This window comes from Ascaphus truei, chromosome 18, assembly GCF_040206685.1.
Source record: "Ascaphus truei isolate aAscTru1 chromosome 18, aAscTru1.hap1, whole genome shotgun sequence".
Lineage (NCBI taxonomy): Eukaryota > Metazoa > Chordata > Amphibia > Anura > Ascaphidae > Ascaphus > Ascaphus truei.
The window spans coordinates 13,223,595-13,248,935 of NC_134500.1; the positions used below are offsets into that span (position 1 = coordinate 13,223,595).

Sequence of the window (25,341 nt, forward strand, 5' to 3'; positions counted from 1 at the left end):
TCAGAATTGAATGTAATGTGGTTTCCTGTTTGATATCTAGCGGTGTATGCGAGAATAAGGGTATTTTTGTGGAGAGCAGTACTTGTGTTCAATTTTAATTTGAGTTGACTTTTATTTCTTTTTGTTTTCTGTGGATATAATGTAACAGTGGTGCAGATACACATGCAAATTAAAGATGATAGCTGGAAACCTTTTAATATATGCACAAACTGCATGTAATCAAGAAACCGTGTATGAAAAGGCCCAATCCAAGCCAGCAAAGTGAGAATCGAAGCAGGGAGTCTCCGGTGCTGAACCCCGTTCATTTCTGAAGATACTTACCTCCGAAGAAGTGGGCTTTAAAGTCTGGAGGTGGCCTTTAAAGTCTGGAGGTGGCCTTTAAAGTCTGGAGGTGGCCTTTAAAGTCTGGAGGTGGCCTTTAAAGTCTGGAGGTGGCCTTTAAAGTCTGGAGTTGGCCATCCCCGATCTAGATGATGTCATTGTCTTTTATTGGTCCTTTTAGTCTTTGCTAACTTTGTTTTATGATGTAGACATGCACCTTTCTATCTGCTCTTCTTCTTTTCAGAACCTCTAATTGTATTTATGTCCTTCTGGAGATATAACTGAAGCCGGTACTCTAGCTGAGGTCTTACCAAAGTTGCATAAAGTAGCATTGCTAAGTCCCTCTGTTATCTATGCAAAGATCCAACTAAATGACCAATAGGGCCAGTTTAGGAATCCAGAATGTATATTTTGAACTCATGACCTGTAAGAAAGGTACACTCCATCCAAGTAGGCCAATCTTTCACTGGAAGTTCAACTTGCAAAGTCTTAGAACATTATTTATCGTATCTATCCACAGTCTTTATGAAGTGCACACAAGTGAATGTAATTGGAGCTTCTGGCTCAATATGTCATATTTACTTCTAGGCAGACAACAGGAAAAGATACAAAGAAGAGAATAATGACCACTTAAGTGATTCTCAAGCAGCAGATTCAGCTTGGATCAAGCACAAGGAACTCAACGAATCAATCATTGTGGCACTTTTCCAAGGCCAGTTCAAATCCACTGTGCAATGTCTAACATGTCACAAGAAATCCAGAACATTTGAGGCTTTCATGTATTTGTCTCTGCCTCTTCCATCTACAAGCAAATGTACTCTCCAGGTAAACACACAACTCTGTAATGTTTCTTCTAGCTACCGGATCTAACGCAGACTGGACCCCAATTTAATTAATGGGAGTTATAAATCACTTGTAAGAACTGAAATGTTGATGATTTAATGGAGAATCCTCTGACGAGCTGTTCCCAGAGCAAGAGGGAGGGGGTTCTGCTTTTGCGTCCGTGGTTTGATGTTCTAACTCGTCATGAATTAGATATGTAAAGGAAAAGACATATGTAATAAGATCAAGCAGCAGAAGCCCTATTTGTCGCATGAAGAGCTACATTTCAGGCTTTTCAGTATTGAATGTGGACATTTGTAATATTGGATGCAGTAAGTCTAGTTGATCTTACTTTTTTGTTTCATGCCAACTGTCCAAGTATGTGTATATATTTATATACATATTTACACACACGTAGCATAAAGGCATGTCATTGGCATACTTTTCTAATGAACACTTTTTTTTTAGTATTCAATTATACTCCTAACAAGTCTCCATTTATCAAATCAAACAATGTTTCCATAATCCTATTTACCAATGACCTTCATCATAAAATGCTGTTTTGTGTGCGCGCACTAAGAGGCTTGTGACTGATTTGCTATTTAAAGGAGCAATTCATGCTCTACTTTTATTATTATTATTTTTAATATGGGTTTAAAGCAGGGGGTCTCCAGAGCTGAACCCCATTAATTTCAGCTCTGGGAATTCCCTACTTCCTGAGATACAGACATCCGAAGGAAATGCTGGTATCTCTGCAAAGTTTAAAGCTCCCGCGTCATGTGGGCCAATAGGAAGCCGGACCTGATGACGTCACGGCTTCCTATTGGCCCGCAGGGAGCGGGAGCTTTGGAACTCTGCCGTTACATACAATCTGCTAGCTGAGTGGCTACCAGCACCATGTTTGGCGGTCTGTATCTCTTGAAGCAGGGGGTCCCCGGATCTGGAATTAATGGAGTTCCACTCCGGAGACCCCCTGCTTCAGTTCTATGTTAAAGAAATAAAAAATAATCGCCTGCTAAAGTGTTGACTTTACATTTTGTATGTCATTAACGTTGGCAGTTAAGATTTGTAAGTTTTATCCCAAACATCCACATTAATTATTGTTTTATATTTTAGGATTGCCTTAAGTCATTTTCCAAGGAAGAGAAGCTCACAGATAATAACCGGGTTTGTTGCAGTAATTGTAAAACTCGGAGAGATTCTTTGAAAAAAATAGAAATATGGAAACTTCCACCTGTGCTTCTGGTGCACTTAAAACGGTAATTAACACATTCCTGCAAATATCTATCTACCTTTTCCAATTGTTTTTAAAGATCTAAAAAAAACAAAACGCCTGCACTTCGAAACACACAGGAAGTAAAAATACCACGTGTGCGCACATTCACAGGTCTGCAACACTGCTTTTCACCATTCTCTTGCCATACAATGCTTCCACTGCAGCTAGGGATTCTGGGAAATGACATGGAAATGAACTCGCAGTGTCACCTTTTGCTTCATGTTAATTGCAACATTGAGCCCGATAAGCTTATGCCTGCTGTATTATACAGCTTTTTCAGCAAAACATGGGTTCAACACGTGTACAGCCAGTAAACCTTCTCACCGACAGCTGTTTTGACCCTTTAAGTACATAGAATATATATTCTATGCCCCTCCCCTTCATGCGTTTGGGAAGAGGTGTCCTTGCTGGAAGATTGACATCAGCCTATGGCTTCTAATTCTACCTTTTCTGGGTTATTGTTATACCTTTATCTCCATGTATATTAAATGACAATATGTCCATTTCATGTTCATTCAAGTATTTACACATGCTTTTTTTCATCTTGAATGCATATATTTTGTTTGCGTTTTTCATTACCTTTATAATCGTCTCGAGGTAGTGCTTTAATACAGTATTTAATTTTTCTGCGAAGGATTAAAATCTAAAAAAACAAACAAATAGAATACAGAAAAAAAAAGTGGGTAAAATTAAAGTGAATAGTCTTTTTATAGCATACCGATTATGTAACATCTTCAGAGATTTATTCAAATGTGTGGCATCTGTTTTCGAGCTATATCATTACTGTCCTTCAGCCCATAAAATGTTCTCAACTCAAAATGTGCTTTTTAGATTTTCCTACGAAGGAAGATGGAAACAAAAGCTTCAAACATCCGTGGATTTTCCTTTGGAATGTCTTGATCTGTCACAATATGTTATTGGTCCAAAGAATATGAAGAAATACAATTTGTTTGCAGTATCAGTAAGTAACGTTATCAGTCTCTATACAGACTAAGAGTGCTAAGTGTTTTTAAATGAACCCGTAGTAGTGTCAAAAGGGAACTCCTAATGGTGCAATTCCTAGAATTCTAGCAAAAATGTGTTTTTCAAAACAATACTACCTTTCCGTAAAGGAAAAGGGTGATATTTGGCGGTGCACTGCTGCAAAACAAGACTGGAACTGCCGGTTTATTAAACACGCTAAATTTAATGGCACATATAGGAACAAACGAAGAGAGGCACTCTTACACGTTTCACGCTGTCAAGTAGCGCTTTGTCAAAGAGTATGGGCTTCTAACATACGACAAAGGTTTAAATACCCAGATCACTCCTTGTACGCTGGCTGCCGCAATCGGTAAAGAATGTGAAAACCCTGTTTTAGTGTCAATGATAAGAGCAATACTAGCCCAATAGCAGCTAGCGCCCACAGAACAGGTGTGATCTGTACAAATGAACATAGAATGTTAAAAAGTAACCCAATGTCGCCCGATCATCTGAAACAATCAGGAATACACTGGGAACATGTATCTTACCTTTCAGTAAAGTCTTTGGCTTATAACTACTAACCAGTTTTCTTCCATAAGACTTCATCAGGCAAAATGTTTTATTTTTTATTTTTAAATGTATCAGTTCTGTAGTATTAGATAATAGTATAGTATTCGTCTGATAGTATTAGTCAGCTTTTTTTTTGAACGCCTAATGCCATGCGCTTCCTCGGGGTGCTGCCCGCCCAAAACCTGCACTGCAGGCGGGAAGTGTGCCAGAGGCATGGCCATGACGTCACGTGAGCGGTTCGCCCTCGTTGGCTGAACCAATCATGTGACGCTGCCGTCGCTCGGGAAAATCCAATTTCTTGGATCTGCTCTAAATTTGCATGCTTGCCGCCTTTTTCGCACGCACTTAGTGCAAAACGTGTTTGCTTTGGCGTCGCACGGCCTTAGAAGGCGGCCATTTCATTAGGAACACAAGGATTTTTACAGATTTATAACAGGAGCACCAAACGATTGCCAGTTTAGGTAAGAATGTATAATTATACATGGTCACATGCTTTACATATACAAAAAAAGAAGAAAGGGGGGGTGGGGCGGTATGTAGTACTGCTGCTTTTATAATGGGTTGTTTTTTTACCTTGTAAATAGAATTTTTGCAGATATATTAAATCCCTGCCCTATAGAGCTTCCAATCTAATTTTTTTTTTACCTGGATCACAGGGAGATAAAGTGACTTACACTGGGATTCAAACCGGCTTCTTGCCATATTGAATAGGACCTTTATGGATTTCAATTAGAATTGTGCAACCCTTTACAATGAAACTCTTGTTTGGATTTCAACATAACAAACGTGTTTGCGTTTGGCATTCACGGTGAAGGGATTGTGGTTTGAATGTCGGTTAGAAGCCCTTACAATTGAAGGTGGTGGTTGTTCTGAGTCACTACTTCCTCATTTAGCAGTAACCCATAATTGGACCTGTCGTTCCGTGAGCTTGCTTAGTACTAGTTTAACGTGTAACGTAGCTGTACAAGCTTTAAGTAAAGTCCTGCTGAAAAATATTTTGTCATTTTAATTCACACACACCGCTCAATGTATTTCCCCATCAAGAACTTGAAGGAGCAGTCTCCCCCTCCTCCCCACACTCAAACACACACAAACTCTCTCTCTCCACTCCTATTTAATATTATTTTTTAAACACTGGTGTGAATCAGGTGTTAGCAGGAGCTGAATTGTGTTCATTTCAGTTCCAGGGACCCCCTGATTCGGGAGATGCTTACCGGGGAAGGTGGTGCTGGTTTGTCCCTTCCAAGGGAAACCATATGGAGGTTTAAATCTCTCACTCCACGTGCGCTAATAGGAAGCTGTGCTGTCATCCATCTCGACTTCCTATTGGCCTGCGTCACGCAGGTTATTTAAACAACCAGGAAGTACCAGCAGCATCAGTATCCCGTGAAACTTAATGCAATTCAGCTCCGAACACCCACCGTTTCCCACCTATGTAAATAATATTGATCTGTATTTGTTGTGAAGCCAAAGATTTTGTGAACATAAGCCATCTGAAATCAATGTGTCATTGTGTTTTGCATAGAATCACTACGGCGGGTTGGATGGCGGGCACTACACCGCTTACTGTAAGAATGCGACCAAACAGCGATGGTTTAAGTTCGATGACCACGAAGTATCAGAAATATCGCCATCTGTGAAGACTTCAGCAGCATATATTCTTTTTTACACCTCTTTGGATCTCCGTGCCACTGAGCTTTTGACATAAGAAAACAAAGACTCGAGGAAATCCTATTATTCAGAGGCAAGAGGCATTGCTAATATGCAAGATGTTCGTAAATGTTTGGCCAGACAAAAGAAATAAATGAGATAGCGAATATTTTTTCCTGATTCTTCAATTCATACGTGATCGTATAAATGGGATCAGCGAAACCAATTGGTAACTATATCCCATTTTTAAATCGATATTGTACGCCTTCCACTTAATAATTATAACCTAATCAATTTAACTCTGTTTAACAAGTAGAGATATATTGGCCTTGAACATGTCCTTATTAAACCATTACCTAGGTATGTTTCATTTCTTCTTCCTCAGTAGTGGCCTTTTATTCCAATTACCATAAGCTTTACTGTGAAAACTGTAGAACAATGTAGGCAGGTTTGGAATGTATTAAAAATCAATGACTGCGTAATTGCACATCACTATGTATATAACTAAAACGTTTCCTTTGTTAGATAATCTATTTATACAAAAAGGGTGTCCACCTTCAGTTCTGTCCTCAAATCAGTATATCGCAACTCGGGGGTGGCCAACTCCAGTCCCCAAGGGCCACCAGCAGGATATCCCTGCTTCAGCACAAGTGGCTGTCAGAATGACTGAACCACCTGCGCTGAAGCAGGCATATCCTGAAAACCGGACATGTTGGTGGCCCTTGAGGACTGGAGTTGGCAGCCCCTGTTGTAACTGATATGTTACCCCGGGCAGTGTGTTCAAATGCAGTGGGGGTAGTTCACTGCTATGAAACCTATCGCCCAGTATCTGCAGATGTAGTAAGACTTTGCTATCTCCAGAGCGGCGGCTGGAAAAGCAAAACGCGTGGAGAGCTTACCCCGGCTCCGGAAACATTTAGCTTGGCTACATCTCTATATGTGCAGGACAGCTGGGTCTCTCCCATCTTAAGAACTGACGTTTGCCACCCTTAAACCTATCATTAAGCGGTTTGTTTTGATTTGCCAAACCATTTTCAAATGAACTGCCATGCTCCAAATATCCAAGTCGTGCAGATTATTTTCTGTTCGCCTTTTGCAAATATTTGGGCACTTAATTTTCTCTAGAAATAAATCTGATGAAATACAGTTTCCTTTGTTGGTTTTCTTAACATTTGTGCTTTTTTGTTTTAATATAAAGGGCTCCGTGTCTTTGTCAAAGTGTAAACATGTAGAGTATACCTGGGGTGGCCAACGCCAGTCCTCAAGGGCCACCAAAAGGTCAGGTTTTCAGAGTATCCCTGTTTCAGCACACGTGGCTCAGTCACACTGAGCCACCTGTGCTGAAGCAGGGATATCCTGAAAACCTGACCTGTTTATGGCCCCTGAGGACTGGCGTTGGCCACCCCTGACGTACACTAATTGAGCTTCATATTGGTGATGCTAATTATATGCAAAAATTGCCTGTACAATTTCTAGTCCACCCACGTATAAAACATGTAGAATGTATTTGTACCTAAATAATGGAATTAAAACAGACTATACAAAATATCACATTTTAATATTGCATGGTTTTGTTGCGGGGTGTTCAAAGTTCTCGAGTAGCACTTGTTTAATGATAAAGGTTGGTTTGATTTAACGTGGTCGGTGATGCTGGCAAAGCGGTTATGGAAAGTGCGAGTTTGCATGAAGGGAGGATTTCTTTGTCGGCAAGCAGAATGGTTGACTGGTGTAAAACAGTATGTAAGCTGCAGAGGTTTGTACTGTGGCTTCTTGAATATTAGACGATTTCGTATCATCAAAGGCATGCCACTGTTTGGTTCCAGTGTTTTTGCAGTATGCTGTATAGTGGCCGTGATCCAGTTCCCCAAAATGGTTCTGTAAAGAAACCAAAGTAGTTTATTCAGCGTTAACCAGCGAGAAGGTTTACTATCCAGATTAAGCGATACTGACAGAATTGATAAAACAACTCCTATAGGCATTAACCTTTCACTGCCAGGGAAACCTCTGGTAGCACAGGGCTTTCATTGTATACCCTAATTATTTGTTTTCTGTTAAAGCTTTTTATTTAGGAAGCATAACATCAGTGCCATGATAAAATAATGTATCGGGCTACTTACCAGCACAGCATACAGGTTATACTTGGGATGCTTTCCTTTAATAGGAGAAATAAATGACGACAGATCTAAATTCTTCACAGGGAAGGTGACGTTGGTTTTTAGTTTTCTTTTTATCTGACCTTGATATTCAAATCTGCGGGTAGAAAATAGTGTTGAGTGGTTTGCTACTGTACCCAAACTACACGTAAGCGGAGCTGCGTTAACTGAATGGTAGCAGTAAATTAGCTTAGCATTACTTTCTAAATTCACTAACGAAAGCTTAGGTCGCGTCCATGGTGACAGCGCGTGATCGTGCTCGTGGCGTCACGCACGCCTGTATCTGCAGCGATTTGTGGCCATGAGGTAGGCGCGACCGGGAGGTGTGTTGGAGGCGTGGCCGTGACGTCACGGAGCTGGTTCGCCCTCATTGGGTGAACCGCTCACATGACTCGGCAAACAAATATATTTGTCTACCCATGGACCGCGAGCGCCAGCGCTTCTCATCACGCACAGGGCAGCATTTTGATCGCGCGGTCGTGCTCCCCGTGAACGTGGCCTTAGGCTGACTTGATCAAGCAAAAATCTTGCATTATTCTACTCTATTTTGGGCCACGTTTACTAACTGTGCTAAGCTTAAGGAACCCTACATTACAATTGGGCCTTTTTGGAGCCACTCCCTCCCATCTTCTGAGAAACACTTTGCTGTTCTGACGGTGAAGGATTTGAAGACTAATGTATGATGGGTACTATCTCCAATACCTTTCCTTTTCAGATATTCAAAATGACTGCGGGCGATTGCAAAATAGGGAATGCAGGCAAAGTTCACACGTGCTAGGGAGCTCATGTTCATCCTCTAGGGCAGGGGTGTTCAACTCCTGTCCTCAACCCCCCGCCCCCCAACAGGTCTCAAAGAGCCTGTTGGGGGGAGCGGGGCCTGAGTACAGGAGTTGAGCACCTGCGCTCTGGGAAGAACGTTCATGGTGATCTGCACGCTATATCCAGATGGCATCGGCTAACCCAAAAGCGTTCACAAACCGTGCACATTACCTTTTTAAATGAAATATTATAATCTTTGGTGGCTTGCATATGCTGACTTTCACTGAAGTGTTTTGCTTGGTCGTGCAACAGGAGCAGTATATCTTATCTGTCCAGGGCAGGGTGACTTTTTGGAAAAAGCATTCGAGACATTCCTGTCAAGTGAGAAAATATTTTTTAATCCAAATGTTTTATTTATGAAGTTCTCTTTTCTTGAAAAAGGTAGTGACAAAAGTAGTGGGTTTTTTTTTGTTTGTAAATAAATGTTTTTTTATTTTTGAAGTGGCAGTGTCCCACCATCTTCACTTTCAGTAACCATCACACAATGACAACTGCTTTGAAATAAACTGCTGTATTTTGAAGTGGGCACTAAAAAATATATATCTGTTCTATGTTGTTTTTTTGCTACATTTTGCTTGTGATCATCACATGCCATGATACCCCCGTTTCTCCTACCTGTAACGAACATTGAATTCCAGGGGCGATAGGAAGCGATAAAATGGTAAAAATCTCAGTCTTCGGGCTCGTGTTTTCACACTTCAAACAAACGGTGTCGTATCGGAGCTGTCCCTGCAGCAGGCGGGTAATGATGGAAGAGTCGGATGCATCATTTACTGAGCAGCTACTTGTGCTTCCTTGTGCGCTGGATGGTCTCTTTTTTACCGTCTACAACAATAACAACCACCACCACTTTATTATAGGCGCGACCTATAATATTGCACCTTGAATAAACGTATTTGCTGACAGTGGGGTGTAGGATATGAACACAGATTGATTTCTATTTCCCAGAATGCTTTACTTTATAGCTAAATAGCCACAAAAGCGTTGCACCAGGTTAAACCTCCAGTTGTTTTCATATTGTTAAATACGATTCTGGTTTTGCCCCAGTGATTGAGGCATGGAGACTTTAATTAACCCCTTAGGCCTTATCTTGTATCAAATATGATGAGGCACGCCTTAGGAAGAAGAGGGCTGACAGGGCATTCCTATGGGATCATAAACGCCCCTCCCCATATTTTGTAGTGTCTAAAGCCTGAGTGGCCAAGGACCACCAACAGATCAGGTTTTAAGGATATCCCTGCTTCAGCCAAATGACCACCAGCGTTTGGCTGCAGAGGGAACCCTCTGCCATAGCCGATCTGCGGCTGGAACCTCTGCCACCGGCTGCTTCTAGGAGAAGGTAAGTTTTAGCGGTTGTGGTATGGGGTTTTAGGGTAAGAGTTAAGCTTAGGAACTTACCTTTGCGGCAAAGCGGGCGGCGGTCATTTGTTCACTGCAAAACGGCTGAGCCTCTGATTGAGCCACCTGTGCTGAAGCAGGGATATCCTTAAAACATGACCTGTTGGTGGCCCTTGAGGACTGCAGTTGGCCACCCCTGGTCTAAAAGGGCACTTTCTTTTTTTTTTTTTTTTTTTTTAAATACAAGCAATTTGCTTACGTGTGTAAGATCCTCGTGTAGTTCATTCAGAGTGTAAATCAAGAACTCCTGTGCATCCTGCTGGTTCTGTCTCCCAAATGTTGGATGAACTTTACTAATAGAAAACCAAAAAGCTTCTGGTGATGCACAGGTTGACTTGCCGAGCCACATGTCTGCCATTAGATCAGCAAATGGTTTTGCAACGTCTCCTTTACCCCTGTGAATGCATAAAAATAAAAACATTTAAATAGGAGATATGCAGAGAAAATGCTTTTGACCGTATTATAAAATAAGGATCCCAATGGATACAAATCTGATTACCTTTGATATTAGCTCACTTGGGATCTCTCTAATATTTGATCTCTCCTTCAGTGTAGAACTGTAGATAATCATTACTCACAAATTTATGACGACCTACATTGGATTTAACTATTACAAAATGACTAATATTAAAGCTGCAGTTTGTCTGAAGCACTTCTTCCCATTGTGTGTTATTTATGATTGTCGTGTGTATTACTGTGAAGTGCTATGCAGATTAATGGCGCTATATAAATAAACATACAAGCAATATCCTACATGGTTTTTTTTTGTTTTTTTTTTATAAATCGGTTCTGTTATGAGCATTTAAAAAAGATTTTTTTTTTTAAAAAGACAATATATTCTAATGTAGCAAGCATTTTTGTTTCTATAGAAACCATTTACAAAGTCACATCCTCTTCCCCTTCTGAGACAGGCTCTGGTTCTTGAGCCCTGCCCTCTATCAGTGCACCAATTGTATCTAGTAACTGCCTGGTCACATGATCTTCCACACAGAACTTTGCATTGTGGGTACTGGTTTGCAGCTATAACTGAATTAAATAACCCAGAGCAAAGCGATCAATTACAGGAGAACGGATTGATCTGCAATTTAGCTAATGACTTGTTAGTGTGCAGATTGTATTGATGCACATATTGAATGGGAAAAACAAATTCTTCTTTTAAACGTCAGCTTGAACTGCAGCTTTAATGACTGATGTGCAATTCAGGCATCAGCCCAAGCAGAAAATGGTAGTCCACAAAGATATATAATGATACCAATTACTAGTAAGCTGTTCCATATTGATCTAACCCTAGCATGAATGACATAGAAATGTCGTAATCTATATTTTATTGCAGCTGATCAGGACTGTCTACAGTTCCATTCTATGTGTATCGTAATCGCTGAGGAGCCTAAAATCCATGCGAGCCCAGAGACTGCTCACACAGCAATTCAATTGCAACAATATTCTCAGTCCTGTTTCTGGTATACAACAAACTTGGTGACTTTACCTAACTACGGTTGTATGGAACTGTCCAGACAGAAAGTATTGCACCAGTGGAGCAGTGCTGCTGAGACATTGTATCCCCGCGTTCATGTAGCAAGTGTTACCCAAATTGTACAGGCCGGTAACGCCTTGCATTCTCCTTTGCTTGTTTCCTGCATCATCCCGGGCAGCAGCATCAGAACTGACTGACAACCTATCTTCACTGTTTTAATAGAAGAAGGGGAAAAAAAGGAATGACATGGTTGTGGTTAAAACACAAATGAGATTCGCAGCAGAAAATGACAGAGCCTGGCTGGTTAAGCATGGGTGCGCCAAACCCTGCCCCCCCCAAATAGTTCAGGTTTTAAAAATGTCCCAGCTTCAGCACAGGGGCTCAATCAGTGGTTCAGTCAAAAACTGAGCCACAGATTGTCAGCTGTGCTGAAGCAGGGTCTGTTTGAGCCACCTGTACTGAAGCTGGGATAGCCTTAAAACTTGACCTGTATGGGGGACCTTGAGCACTGGAGTTGAACACCCCTGGGTTAGAGGACTGCTATCCTGTGATCTATTGTGAAATACAATGATTACTATAAAAGGGGATCCAATCGCATGAATGGTCATTTGTTTATTAATTCAATCTTTTACCAGGAAGTGACGCATTGAGAGTTACCTCTCGTTTTCAAGTATGTCCCGGGCACAGAGTCATGATAATACATGGTTGCATTAAATGAACAGCGGTAATACATTCAATTTACAGACATTTCATGGACAGTTAGAGATCATATATGATTATGGGCGTATGCAGCAGTAACAGACCAGGTTAAAATTGGGTTAGAAGAGGTAGGATTAAGACTGACATGTTTAAAAGGTGCCAGGAATTTCGCTTCAGTTAAGGAGTGTGGGAGGATTATGCAGGTTGACGCAAAAACTAGTCTTGGGAATTAGTGGTACTGGTAATCTACACTAGTGATAAGACATATAAGCCCATATTCACTAAGTAGTGCTATTCCATTAAACCCTTTCTGACGTTGGAAGACGCTTTACGGCTCATTCAAGTATAGGATTTAAGGTGCCTTCCGTTGTCAGAAGAAGCTTTATGGCACAGCGTTACTTAAACATGGGCCATATGTTTTGATGATTATTTTGCTGGCTGGAGGATAGACTAGAGCAAGGGGGTGGCGTCTCCAGTCCCAAAGGGCCACCAACAGTCCAGGTATTAGGGATATCCCTGCTTCAGCACAGGTGGCTGTCTGACTCATTCTGAGCCACCTGTGCTGAAGCAGAGATCCTGAAAACCTGACCTGTTGGTGGCCCTTGAGGACTGGAGTTGGCCACCCCTGGTCCAACCACACCGTGTCTTCTAGACCAGGGGTGCACACATTTGTGGGGTGCGCGGTGCTTACAGAGGCCTCACGCATTTAAATGAAATGCCGGGGAGCGCGCGAGAGGTCTCTTAAGTTCCCTTACCTTGTCTCCGGCGGCTTCTGGCGACTCCGGAGACAAGGTAAAATGGGGGGCGCGCAGAGGAAAAAGTTTGCGCACCCCTTTTCTAGACCGTGAAGGAGGTAATAACGGCATTAAATAAGTAATCACTTACAACGCAGCTGTATACGAATCTTCATCCGAAGCCATATAGCTATTGGTTTACTGCACCGTCCTGGAATTGTAAAGTGTGTAATCTGGGCCCCTGCATTTACATTTTTTTTTTATTCCTTGAAGTCTTACTAATGTATTGTTTTTCCAAAAAGGATCTGCGATGTGAACTGCCACTTGCTGTATGTGAAGACCTGTTTCCTACATACGTCACAATCACATTGTCCTCACAATTCCATATTGTTGCCATGGAGTCTTGTTACTAATTGACTTGACAGCACAGAAAAAAAACCTTTGCGTGCGTTACCTAACCTTAGCTTTGTTTTATTGTGTCAGTCTGCAATGTGAGTGTACGTGTTGTTATACAGGTAATTGTACGTAGGAAGCATGCAGACGGTCATGGATGGTTATTCTGGGTTGAGTTGTAAGGTTCAATTAGGAATTGTAGCTGCAGTGATGCTTCAGAAACCCCCCAGAGAAGGGAGCGGTCTTATTATATTTATTTATACATGTATAAAACCATCCTTATTGGGGGGTGGGGTGGAAAGATAATATTCTGACCTTTTCTTGTTTGTGTCAATGTGTTTCTTTGCATCAGTTGCTTTTACAAGGCTACATTTGAGCTGTGAGAAGGTGGGTAATGATATGTTAGTCGTGCTAATGGATACAAGTGATGAGGCTGCTGATTGCATCATAGTATGCCATATAACTGCACTGTACAAAGCATGTTTCAGAGTTTAAAGGGGACAAAGAAATGGGGTGGTGTATCCAGCTCCTAAACTGTTCTTTTTGGCATTAAAGGCGCAATCCAAGCAATATCCTACATGTGCTTTTTTTTTTAAATAAATCAGTTCTGTAGTATTAGATAATACTTACTACCTTTTTTTTTTTTTTTTAATTCAATTCTAAATGCCTTTTTAAAAATTTAGTTTTAATATACTGAGCATCCTTTGATTACGATAGCAGGCTTTAGCCACCTCCCCAGCAGTGCAAGATCTTTGTAACACTTTCCTGTTTGTGATAAGCTGTTGACAATATTCGCAGGAGTTTGAGCTGCTTCTGTAACACTGGATAATGTTACCTTAGTAATATAAGAATACATTGTAGCTGCTGAGTTAACATTGACTGAAAGATTGATTTGAAACTGAAAGGCAGCCGTTTATTGAAGTCTGGAAGCTGGATTTTGCTGTTTCGATGACGGGAGAACAAATCGATCAGCAGCTTCGGTAATTAGTTTTCAATAAAGGTAATCAAAGGCAACATATATATATATATATATATATATATATATATATATATATATATATATATAAATTAATTATTTTTTTTTAATTTTTTTTGTTAAGCTTGGATTGCCTCTTTAAATTGATGCTATGATATGTTAAAAAAAAAGAAGTAAGGTACACGACTCTGGTATTTGCCATTCTTCTATCAGAATGCTGATATTATGCAGTAGGGAACGTTTTCGTGTAATATTTCTGCATTCTTTGCTGGCATTTTTCTGCGTCAATACAAAAAGGATGGGTCTGAGCTGGTGTAAATGACTAATGGGATAATTCTTTATCTGCTGAAGTGGTTGCTCAGGTATTTTCGGCCGAAAATGTCTTCAGCCAATTTAGACCTATGAAACGTATGTGAAATGTATAGAGCAGTGTTTTTCAAGAGGGATTACCATTGGTTCCCTGCAGGCCATTTGCAAACTGTACCAAATGCAGAAGAATTTACAATGCATCTGATCTCAGACGCGCTATTAGAGGGGGTTGGGGTTCCTTACAATGTGTCTGATCACACACGCTATTAGAGAAGGTTGGGGTTACGTAGAATTTCACAATATAACTTTAGGGTATCTTAATCAAAAAAGATTGGAAACCGCTGTTATAGAGCATGGAAAACATAATAAATCATTGATAAATATGTTACCATCAAACAACGGCTTTAACATTTTGAAAGCATATTGCCTTCTAGACACCCACCATGATGCATCACTGTAGCTATCGCTCTCCTGATCCACATCATAAGTTGTGGTTTTATTACAACTAGTCGAACTCTGAAAGCTGTTACATTCATTCAACTCTCTTGATAGAATTTCCATGAACTCTTCCAGAGATAAGTCTCTAGAAGACTGGGTGTCTTGCGCTGAATAAAGAATAAAAGCATTGATGCATGAGAGGTGGACGAGCAACCAAAAGACTTGCACAAAAGTGAAGGAGTAAGGTTCTCTCCCACTTAGTGGAAATATGGCACGGGCGGCCCAGTAATTAAGGTCACTTGACAAACGGTCACAGTTTTTCCTGGTCGTTCTGTATTCTGGAGTGAATACTGCTCCTGCTGTGCTGTGTTCAGTAAAAGAGGGACCAAACTCTATATTTATACCACACTTACTAAATTCTTCATGGATACTTTCATTCATATAGGCTGAACTATCAATCTGCACAGTGCAATTTTTGTTCTTGAAAGGCATAAGGAGTTTTCTTAGAATGTATATGAGTGGGATGCATTCAGCTTGGTTGAGTAAGCAAGAAATAGAATAAATGTAAAAATTACAGATGTACTGTGTGTCCACATCCATCAGCAAAGCAATTCTTAAGTCGCTGTGCAATTGTTGGCCTTTCAACTCGACTTTGTACTTTTTGATGCAGAGCGTTTGCGCGGGCTGGTAGCTTGAGCTAAAATTCACAGCAAGTTTTTCTTGCAATAGATTGATTTCTTGAAATAAAACTGTCATGTTTTTCCCTTCTGCTTTATAAAGCAGGCACAAAATATCCTCAAATCGATCATCGAACAGCTTAAGACACCTTTTGTTTGAAAAATCTATTGATTCTTTGGTGAGATTCATGGAAAATCCAAATAATCCAGTCCACAAAGTGACACCCAGCCACGCAAGTAGATCTTCCTGCTCCACTTTTCCCCATCTCTGAGCGCTTTTCCTACATTTTATTACCGTCTTGGCATTTTTGTTGATGTGTTTCACCACCCTCTCCAAGATGTCTCCATCCAGCAAGTGTAAAAAGGCAGCCTTTTTTGATAGCTGGTACCCAGATGTCAACCTAAATATATTTTTAGTAGTAATGTCTGGCCTGGCTTTACGTTTAGACCTAAAACACCTTCCAGAGAGACACGAAGTGGCTACAGCATTTGCTACAGAGTAATCTTCAGGAGACCACTGAACTTCCTTGAGTGATGCAATAGTAATGTCCATGACCTCCTGTTACCCCCCGCAAGTTGAATAACGTTTGTTTACACGTTAAAACGCTGAAATCGTAGAAGAGAACTTGCTTCTACGTTGCTTGGTTTTTGTTTGGAGTTTGTGGGAGTGGTCATTTAGTTTCCAATGACTTCTAAATAAAGGCTACTGGACAAAGCTACCTGTACAGACTTGTTACATTCACAGAACAGAAGTCTACACACAGGAAAACCCTGGTAAGGACACCGCAGCTCACTAACCCCTACACTCCTTAACCCCTAGTCATTTCTTCGTGATGTCTGACCCACTGCTATTTTTTTTTCTTCACCCTTGTGATGTCACTTATTTGTTAGGTTGGTAGGGAGGGCGTCTGTGTGCCATCAATTGTAGATGAAACGTCGTTTTATGTATTATTTCTCGGCTCCATATAATATGCCACTTATACACCTAATGATATTTGGAATTGGATAATATTTGTCTTATTCTTCATTTAATTCAGCGCAAACTAGGTTGTGTTTTTTTTTTATTTCAGCATTTCTAAAGGCTTGAAAAAGTTATTATTCTGATAAAGGTGTTACATGTATAATCTTCTGAACTGCACATTCACAGTTTCGTCACGGTCTGTTACGGATTGTGACCAATTTAAGATACCCAGCAAATTCAATCTTACGCCGAAGCAACAACAAAAAAAAACACACGGTCATAGCATGTCCAAATTAACTAAAATTTGCCATTTCATTTTTATTAACCCTTTCTTATTGCTTTATATTATGCTGCATAAAAGTCTGCACATCTTAAACGCTGTCATATTTTATTTAAATAAGGGTTTTGGTTACATATGATAAACTTGCACCCATCATACCAAGGTTACCCCACATCAGTCCTAGCTTCTAATTTGTGTCCTCGGGGGTGAATTCCTCCTGCATCTCACTTTAGTTATCATGGAAGATGACTTGCAAATTTTTATATCTTCTTTTTTCCCCCCTAACCTTGCCATTAGCAGATCACATGGGTGATAGTGGGTGGCAAGCTCTAAAGAAGCAAACCAAGCCGGCTACATTTCTTCAAGTTTTATTTTTAAATATAGAATTGAAGCAGGGGGATCTCCGGAGCTATACCCTGTTAATGTCAGCTCCGGGGGGGCGCCCTACGTCCAGATACTTACTTTCAAAGTAGGTGCCGGTGGCTGCTCCGGCTCAGCAGGCCGAGCCGTTAAATTTGAAGCTTCTACCACAACAATGATGTCACAGCTTCCTATTCGCTCGCAGGCTGTGAAATATCCAAACAAAGGATATATTGTGAAACCTGGTAGCCGAGGAGAACGGCTACCGGCACCTAATTCGTAGGTAAATATCTCCGGAAACAGAGTGTCCCCGGAGCTGAAATTAACGGGGTTCAGCTCCGCAGACCCCCCTGCTTCAACGCTATGTAAAAAAAATCACAAAAATATTTCCTGCCTCGGATCGCCTCTTTAACCACTATTAATTTCTTGGCAGACGCTAAATTGCAGAGCAGGGTTCTTCAACTAGTGTCTCCCGGATCAAACGTGACCCATGAAGGCCCTAGGGCCTCTGCTCCTAATTTCATTCTAGTTGCTCAGGCAGCCGAGTTCAGTTTTTTCCCCCCGAAACTCACTTGCAGGTTAAGGTAACGTATATATATATATATATACATATATATATATACATATATATATATATATATATATATACAGGCATACCCCGCATTAACGTACGCAATGGGACCGGAGCATGTATGTAAAGCGAAAATGTACTTAAAGTGAAGCACTACCTTATCCCCACTTATCGATGCATGTACTGTACTGCAATCGTTATATACGTGCATAACTGATGTAAATAACGCATTTGTAACAGGCTCTATAGTCTCCCTGCTTGCGCACAGCTTCGGTACAGGTATTGCTGTTCAGGACATGATGACAGGCGCATGCGTGAGCTGCCGTTTGCCTATAGGGTGACATGTACTTACTCGCGAGTGTACTTAAAGTGAGTGTACTTAAAGCGGGGTATGCCTGTATATATCATATACATCTATATATATATATATATATATATATATATATATTATAGATGTTACAAATATTATATGTCAACATTTTGCAAGCATGTGTCTTTATTTAAATGCATCTAAAAGGACATTGCCCTAATAAGCCTCTGGCCCTTGTTTTTTTTTTTAATCTGGCCCCTTTGCAGAACTTGGGTCTCCAGTCTCATGTAGAAAACACCCCTCTTTGTATATGCATCATGTTTACTCGTCTCTACCTAGGGTTGCCAGGTGCCGTTTCCAAAAATACTGGACACAATGGTGAAAGGTGCGACACACTCGAGACAAGCACACACACCTCTGACCACTCCATGCTGTTTCCTCCTCTCTAGCCCCACCCCCAAGCTCTTGCCACCTAACCCCGATTGGCTGTTGGGTAATGCAACCAATCAGGTTGGAGGAAGCTGCCCGGCGGCCCCCTAGCAATAGACCTGCTCGGGGAGATCCCGCGGTCCCCCAAGCCGCTCAGGTCACTATGTCCAGAGAGGTAATACCGGTATAAACATACATGTCCACTATTGCCTCATTTTTTTACTGGACATTTTTTTACTGGACATAGTGTTCAAATACGGGACAGTCCGGTCCAATACTGGACAGTATTTCATCCCAATTTAAGAAAATGAGTTGTGGTTTTTTTGAGCAGACAGTGCAAGTCGGACGTGCCGAAGATGGGTTTTTTTTTTGGATTCCTATGAGCAGGATTTGATGTATTCCATTATAATTAATATAATGCATGTACTGGGTAACTAACGTCTCTTTAGCATCTCCCCCCACAACGCAGTATTACATACCCGAGGGGAGTGGGGGAGAAGTAATAGCATGATACACTGACACAAGGTGAAACTGGCCCTTGTAGTCAATATGTTATGAAACGGTGAAGCCATCTTCCCAGTGCTGTTGAAGAGTTCAGCTTCATTTCAATTAATGGAACTACAGCCTGAGAAGACTGAGGCAGGACATTGGAAAAGGGGCAAAATGGACACCACGTGTGGCACATGCCAATTAGCTCGCTGTGTGTTACTTTTTAGCTTCCTACTTTTAAGAGACATTGCCCTTAACTATTAACCTGAACACAATCGGCAACCTATTCAAGTACAGCTTTTGGTTGTGTATTGACATGGGGTTACACTGATGTCTTTATCGCACGCTGGAGAGTTCCTGGGGCTACTATGGATTGCGATGCCCTGCACAAGATTGGGAACATATCAGCCATAGGGAACACCCATGAAGCCACACTGAAATATAAAATACACACACAAAGTGCCTATAACATTTATTTGAGGTTTAACAAGATACAGCTGCCTTACAGTCCAAAAGAACAGATTCTAGTTCTGCTCATGATTTCATCTGCTTTTCAATGAAACCATTCATTAACAGAACCTGCTCCCAGTTGTAACCAGTCTGCATTTGAAGCCTTTCTACCCTTGGTGACATCTTCACTGGATACTGCAATTCTTTTTGTTCCTGGTAATTTTCTCCGCAGGTTTTCCTTCCTTCATTTTCTTCACCATTTCCACAATCTTAATTATAATTTAAAGAAAAGAATGACAGATTTTGTTTTTCTAGAAACTATTTCTCACTTTTCCTTAAACTGGCTTGTTTTTTTTTCTCTTAACGGTGGGAACTGGCGCTCCCCCCTTAGTGAAAGACCACTACTTTCAGATCAGGGACCCCCCCCCAAACCGTTTCCAAACCTTTAACAAAAACAATGAGGTTGGTTAAGGTAGATTGCTTATTTAAGACCCCATTAAACAGGACCGGCTGGGAATAAGGAGGGGGTCTGGGGCACACTGCGCGGCCTCTTACCCCAATCCAGAGCCATGCCTCACATCCCGTGACGCGTAAGGCCACTTGTCTGCCCTCGTGTTGGCGCCATGTGATGTGTCGTCAAGGCAACGCGTGGTACCTGGAGATGCCGGCTCTTACAGAGGCCCCGCGAGCACTCCCTCGGTCCAACTTTGGTCATCACGGTTTAAATGTTGTCGAGGTTCATTTAACCACCATTCTATGATTACGGAAGTTGGGGCAGGGGAAGAGTGCGGGGGCAGGGAAGAGTGCGGGGCCAGGTGTACTCACACTGCTGGGATCCCCAACAAGCTGGCCCTAAAGTGATACCTAATGCAGCGGTGGCCAACTCCAGTCCTCAAGGGCCACCAACAGGTCAGGTTTTCAGGATATATATTGAGCCACGTGTGCTGAAGCAGGGATAACCTGAAAACCTGACCTGTTGGTGGCCCTTGAGGACTGGAGTTGACCACCCCTGACCTAATGTACAAGTGATCCCTTTTCTTCAATGTACAGTATTGATCCTGCTGCCCTAAAATGCATGAGAGGTTTTGTTAGCTTTTAAATTGACGGAATTATATGGAAAATACAATATATACACTTACATCTTTTCCATAAGGGAAACCACCACATTCCAGTTTTGAAAAGATCAGCTCGTCATTCACCTTAACTTCAAAACTTCCTGCAGAAACAAAAGAGTTATAATCAGCGTGAGTGAAGAGCAGAATGTTGTTGAAGCAATAGATATACCATCATTTAACCACTGTGTCCCTGTGCTTATATGATTAATGCAGACTCATGCATGTACAGTACACTAACATCCTGGATACACCTGAGCCCAGATCAACAAAGCTGTGTTAAGTGACTTAATATAACGTCACGTTAATCTTTCCCCGCATCAGTAAGGTTTTCTCCCGTAAACTATACTGGGTGTTATTGATATAGTAACGCTTCTTTTGCCTCTCATTATCTCTATATTGTATTGTATTGTATGTCTTTATTTATATAGCGCCATTAGTGTACATAACGCTTCACAGTAGTAATCAAATAAATAACAGAACACTCCAAAAGGGGTGCTGCTAAGAACGTTAGGTTCCATGGGGGGGGGGGGGGGGGGAAAGAGGCAGGAGGGGGGGGGGGGGGAAAAGAGGCGGGGGGGGGGGGAAAGAGGCGGGGGGGGGGGAAGAGGCGGGGGGGGGAAAGAAGCGGGGGGGGGGAGGAAAGAGGCGGGGGGGGGGGGGGAAAGAGGCAGGGGGGGGGAAGAGGCAGGGGGGGGGGAAGAGGCAGGGGGGGGGAAGAGGCAGGGGGGGGGGGAAGAGGCAGGGGGGGGGGGGAAGAGACAGGGGGGGGAAGAGGCAGGGGGGGGGGAAGAGGCAGGGGGGGGGGAAGAGGCGGGGGGGGGGGGGGAAGAGGCGGGGGGGGAAGAGGCAGGGGGGGGGAAGAGGCAGGGGGGGGGGAAGAGGCAGGGGGGGGGAAGAGGCAGGGGGGGGGGGAAGAGGCAGGGGGGGGGGAAAGAGGCAGGGGGGGGGGAAAGAGGCAGGGGGGGGGAAGAGGCAGGGGGGGAAGAGGCAGGGGGGGAAGAGGCAGGGGGGGAAGAGGCGGGGGGGGGGGGGGGAAGAGGCGGGGGGGGGGGGAAGAGGCGGGGGCGGGGGAAGAGGCGGGGAAGAGGCGGGGGGGGGGAAAGAGGCAGGGGGGGGGGGAAGAGGCAGGGTGAAAGAGGGAGAGGGTGGGAAAGGAGGGATGGGGGAGAGGAAGGGGTGGAGAGATAGGAGGGGGGAGGTAGAGACAGGTGGGGAGAGATACAGCTATTATCTGTGAGATCAGCATTGACTCAACATAGGGGCATTGATGCTGATACCTCTTGTGTAATGGAGGCATGTGCTGGTGAAGTTTTTCTCGCCTATGATTTAAAAGGCAAGATACGTAAATAAAAACAATCTGGAGTAACGCCTGTTTAATGAATGTAGTTGTGTAGCACTGTATGCTTTGCATACATGGAGGAAGACAGGGTTGCAGACCTACCAGAGACATGCCAATTATTTTACATTATTGCATTTTTTAATTGGGGGTGGGACCGGTGGGTGGAGCCAGGGCCGAGTAGCTTTTTTGGTAATTTGTCAAGATATATAGATATATATATATATAGATATATATATATAATTTGACCGTGACATCTTGTTATCATGGCAAATGTCTATGAAGCATTAGAGCAGGGGTAGCCAACTCCAGGTCTCAAGGGCCACCAACAGGTCAGGGTTTCAGGGTAGCTCTGCTTCAGCACAGGTGGCTCAGAATGACTCAGCCTCCTGTGCTGAAGCAGGGATATCCCTAATACCTGGCCTGTTGGTGGCCCTTGAGGACTGGAGTTGACCACCCCGGGACTAGAGTGTTTTACATAACGGGGACATGGCGTGTGTGAGAGATCAAAGAGCACAGCCAGACACTTCCTTACCCGTTCTGCCAACAACACCAGAGATGTCCGCATCAGGTATCTGCGCCTTGATTTCAGAGGCAAGCTCCTGATAACGGGAGGCAAACCCTCACCCTCCACTGGAAAGACACCAAACAAGAAATTAGCTTTACCTATATCTGCACAATGTAACGTGATCCATTCTTATACATTGCTCCTAGGGATGCCAGGCGGCTTCTCCAAAAATACTGGACACAATGGTGAAAGGTGCGACGCGCTCGACAGACACACACACACCTTTGATCCATGCTGTTTCCACCTCTCCTTGGCCCCACCCCCATGGCTCCTGACACCATCTGATTGGCTGCATTACCCAGCATGAGCAAATCAGGATGGAGGAAGCTGCTCAGCCCCCTAGCCACAGCCCTACTCGGGGAAATCCCACAGACCCCCCCTAGCCGGTCAGGTCACTGTCCAGAGAGGTAATACCGGATATATACCGTGTCCAAATACAGGACAGTCCAGTTCAATACTGGACACCTATCAACCCTAATTGATAGTATTACCATGTATTACCATGTCCAAATACAGGACAGTCCAGTTCAATACTGGACACCTATCAACCCTAATTGCGCCAGGTCAACACTCCTACTAATTATAATGAATCATGCAGTTTCCCATATAATATAAAGAGATTATAGTGCAGGAGAATTAGCAAAATGTAGATGTGGGGTATACTTATCAAACTGATCACACATAGCTCAGTCTTCCACTGAGCCACCTGTGCTGAAGCAGGGATATCAGGGATATATGTTTCAATACAATTTATAATAATCTCAAATCACCGAAACATCGTACATGTAATCAGTAAAACTAATGCGCTTTTAGCGTTAGAATCCACCAACGCAAAAAATATAGATTCATGTTACCCAATTGTAGCTGTAACCTTTTGCATATGTTTCCTTTATAAACAAAATTATTAAAAAATGATTTAGATTACATTAAAGTCCTGGCCATATAACAAGAATAATTAATGTTTTATTCTTTTGCTGGTATTGTTTTGTATGTCTTTATTTATATAGCGCCATTAATGTACATAGCGCTTATGTTACGTATAATATCCTGGAGGCAAAGAAGGCTGAGACGCTGGTTCTTTCTTCCATGTAGTAACACAGGAGGGAGAGGGAGTAGGGGGTGATGCCTTTTATTGGAAAGCTTGTAACATATCAACTACTTGTTGGTCCAATAAAAAGTTACCACCCCCGCCCTACTCTCTCTCCCTCCTTTGCTACTATATCCTGAAATTCTGCATTTATTCTGTAAAAATTCATAGTTTTCCTAAAAATTTCATTGCATTTCAATCAAATGTATTCATATTTCTCTTTAAGCACCAGAGGTTCTTGGCAAAGCTCATTTACTGAGAACTTCAACCCAAATCATTAACATATAAAGCAATAACATTTCACGGGTAATTGCTTTGAATTCATTAGCACAATGAGTAATAGGAAATATATCCGGATATTTGCATAATAATAATAATAGCAGGAGAAAACACCTTACCAATATTCGATGTGGATCACCGTCTTCTTGCTTTGCTTCTCCATTTCTGCAGCTTTCTAATGATCCAGGAAGCTGTGCGGATTCTTTATGAAAGATCTAGGGGTGTGGTGGTGAAACCGGCTGGAGGAGAAATGTGCCAAGTCATTCACAAAGAAAAACACGCATACTATTGTGACTGTTTACAGTATGTACTGTATCAGTGCAGCCAGTGATTGTGTACTGTGTGTACACACACACACACACACACACACACACACACACACACACACACACACACACACACACACACACACACACACACACACACACACACACGTATATACTGCTTTTTCTAGGAACTGGACTAACACAGATATTTCTATTTCATTCATAAAACATAACAAAATGTGTTTTTTTGCAATAATGCTATCAAATTTACCACGTGGTCTATGAAAAAAAGGTACAGGGTTCGAGAAATTGTTTCGAAAAAAATGCTACTTGCCACCCCCTCTCCACTTTAAAACTGAGCGTGCACTCCCTCTCTCACCCCCTCATCTTCCTCGCTATCCCCCCTCCTGCTCTTCTTCCTCTCTCATCACCTCCCATCCTGATTGCCCTCCCCTTCTGCTCTCACCCCCCCTCTGCTCTTGCTCTCACCCCCCCCTCCTCCTGCTCTAACCCCCCCATCTGCTCTAACCCCCCCCTCCCCTCACTCTCACTTACCAGGCTTCTGTGGAGCAGCGCAGCGGAGGAGGAAGATGGTGGGCGGCCGGCGGCAGACGTGGAGGACTGAAGACCACGGGAGCGGAGCGGTACCGGAGGAAGACAGCTGGCGGCAGGAGAAGAGGACCGAGGACCACGTGTCAGCAGAGCAGGGCAGCAGAGGCGTTTTTAGGCCTGGTTCAGGGTGCCAGAGGCAGGTGTTGGAGGGCGGGCGTTCGGGAGGGCGGCAGTCTGCTGGGCGATGTGTGTTCATCCCCAGCAGACGTTTTCAGGAGTTGAGGAGGCGGGGAGGGGGCGGGGCTACAGACCTGAGGTTAGGGATCCAAGTTGCAGTCTTGAAATCATTCTCAAGAATGATTTCATTGGCTGCCGAGGTCCCAGTGACGCTGCTGCAGCTTCAAAAAACGCATTTTTTTGTTTATTGAAACTGTAGCCAGCGTCAACGCCGGGCTTCGGAGACAGGGCAGCTGCTACCCTGACAACCAGTATTCAATTTGAATACATTGTGTCCCACGGCAGCACGCCCTCCCTCCGAAGCCTGCACCCTGAACGAGGCCTTAACCCAGCGGGCGGTGGCAGCAACAGAAGAAGAGCATTGTCACCATGTGAGCAG

At 42.8% G+C, this 25,341-nt stretch overlaps 2 protein-coding genes and 1 pseudogene across 3 annotated transcripts in view; 1 reads left to right on the forward strand and 2 right to left on the reverse strand.

Moving 5' to 3' along the window:
• USP8 (ubiquitin specific peptidase 8) overlaps window positions 1-7,161 on the forward strand; it is a 30,820-nt gene extending 23,659 nt beyond the window's left edge. Inside the window, exons 17-20 of the mRNA XM_075575597.1 lie at window positions 910-1,146; window positions 2,260-2,402; window positions 3,251-3,380; window positions 5,478-7,161. Of these exons, the coding sequence (XP_075431712.1) occupies window positions 910-1,146; window positions 2,260-2,402; window positions 3,251-3,380; window positions 5,478-5,660 (693 nt within the window). The 3' untranslated portion in view covers window positions 5,661-7,161. The remainder of the gene's footprint in view (window positions 1-909; window positions 1,147-2,259; window positions 2,403-3,250; window positions 3,381-5,477) is intronic.
• On the reverse strand, window positions 7,156-13,213 carry USP50 (ubiquitin specific peptidase 50). Of its 2 annotated transcripts, XM_075575599.1 has the most exons (8): window positions 13,031-13,213; window positions 11,459-11,656; window positions 10,172-10,367; window positions 9,973-10,038; window positions 9,190-9,399; window positions 8,746-8,888; window positions 7,720-7,852; window positions 7,156-7,477 (listed from the first exon to the last, which is right to left on the reverse strand). In XM_075575599.1, exons 1-8 carry the CDS (start codon window positions 13,063-13,065, stop codon window positions 7,265-7,267), a joined length of 1,194 nt encoding a protein of 397 aa, XP_075431714.1. In that variant the 5' UTR covers window positions 13,066-13,213; the 3' UTR covers window positions 7,156-7,264. The 2 variants fall into 2 exon arrangements, with proteins under 2 accessions (XP_075431714.1, XP_075431715.1); XM_075575600.1 differs by lacking the exon at window positions 9,973-10,038.
• Window positions 13,214-19,529: 6,316 nt separating this feature from the next.
• On the reverse strand, window positions 19,530-24,812 carry LOC142468917 (migration and invasion enhancer 1-like; annotated as a pseudogene).
• Between the last annotated feature and the right edge of the window lie 529 nt (window positions 24,813-25,341).

What these genes read in the sequence shown, in the direction of transcription:
- USP50 (XM_075575599.1), bottom strand. Translation starts at nt 13,065, where the DNA reads ATGGCTTCGGATGAAGATTCGTATACAGCTGCGTT. An exon ending in GAATTCAATGTTCGTTACAG is followed by an intron (nt 8,889 to 9,189) that starts GTAGGAGAAACG and finishes CTCACTTGACAG; the next exon opens with GAATGTCTCGAATGCTTTTT. An exon ending in ATAATATTTCATTTAAAAAG is followed by an intron (nt 7,853 to 8,745) that starts GTAATGTGCACG and finishes TTCTACCCGCAG; the next exon opens with ATTTGAATATCAAGGTCAGA.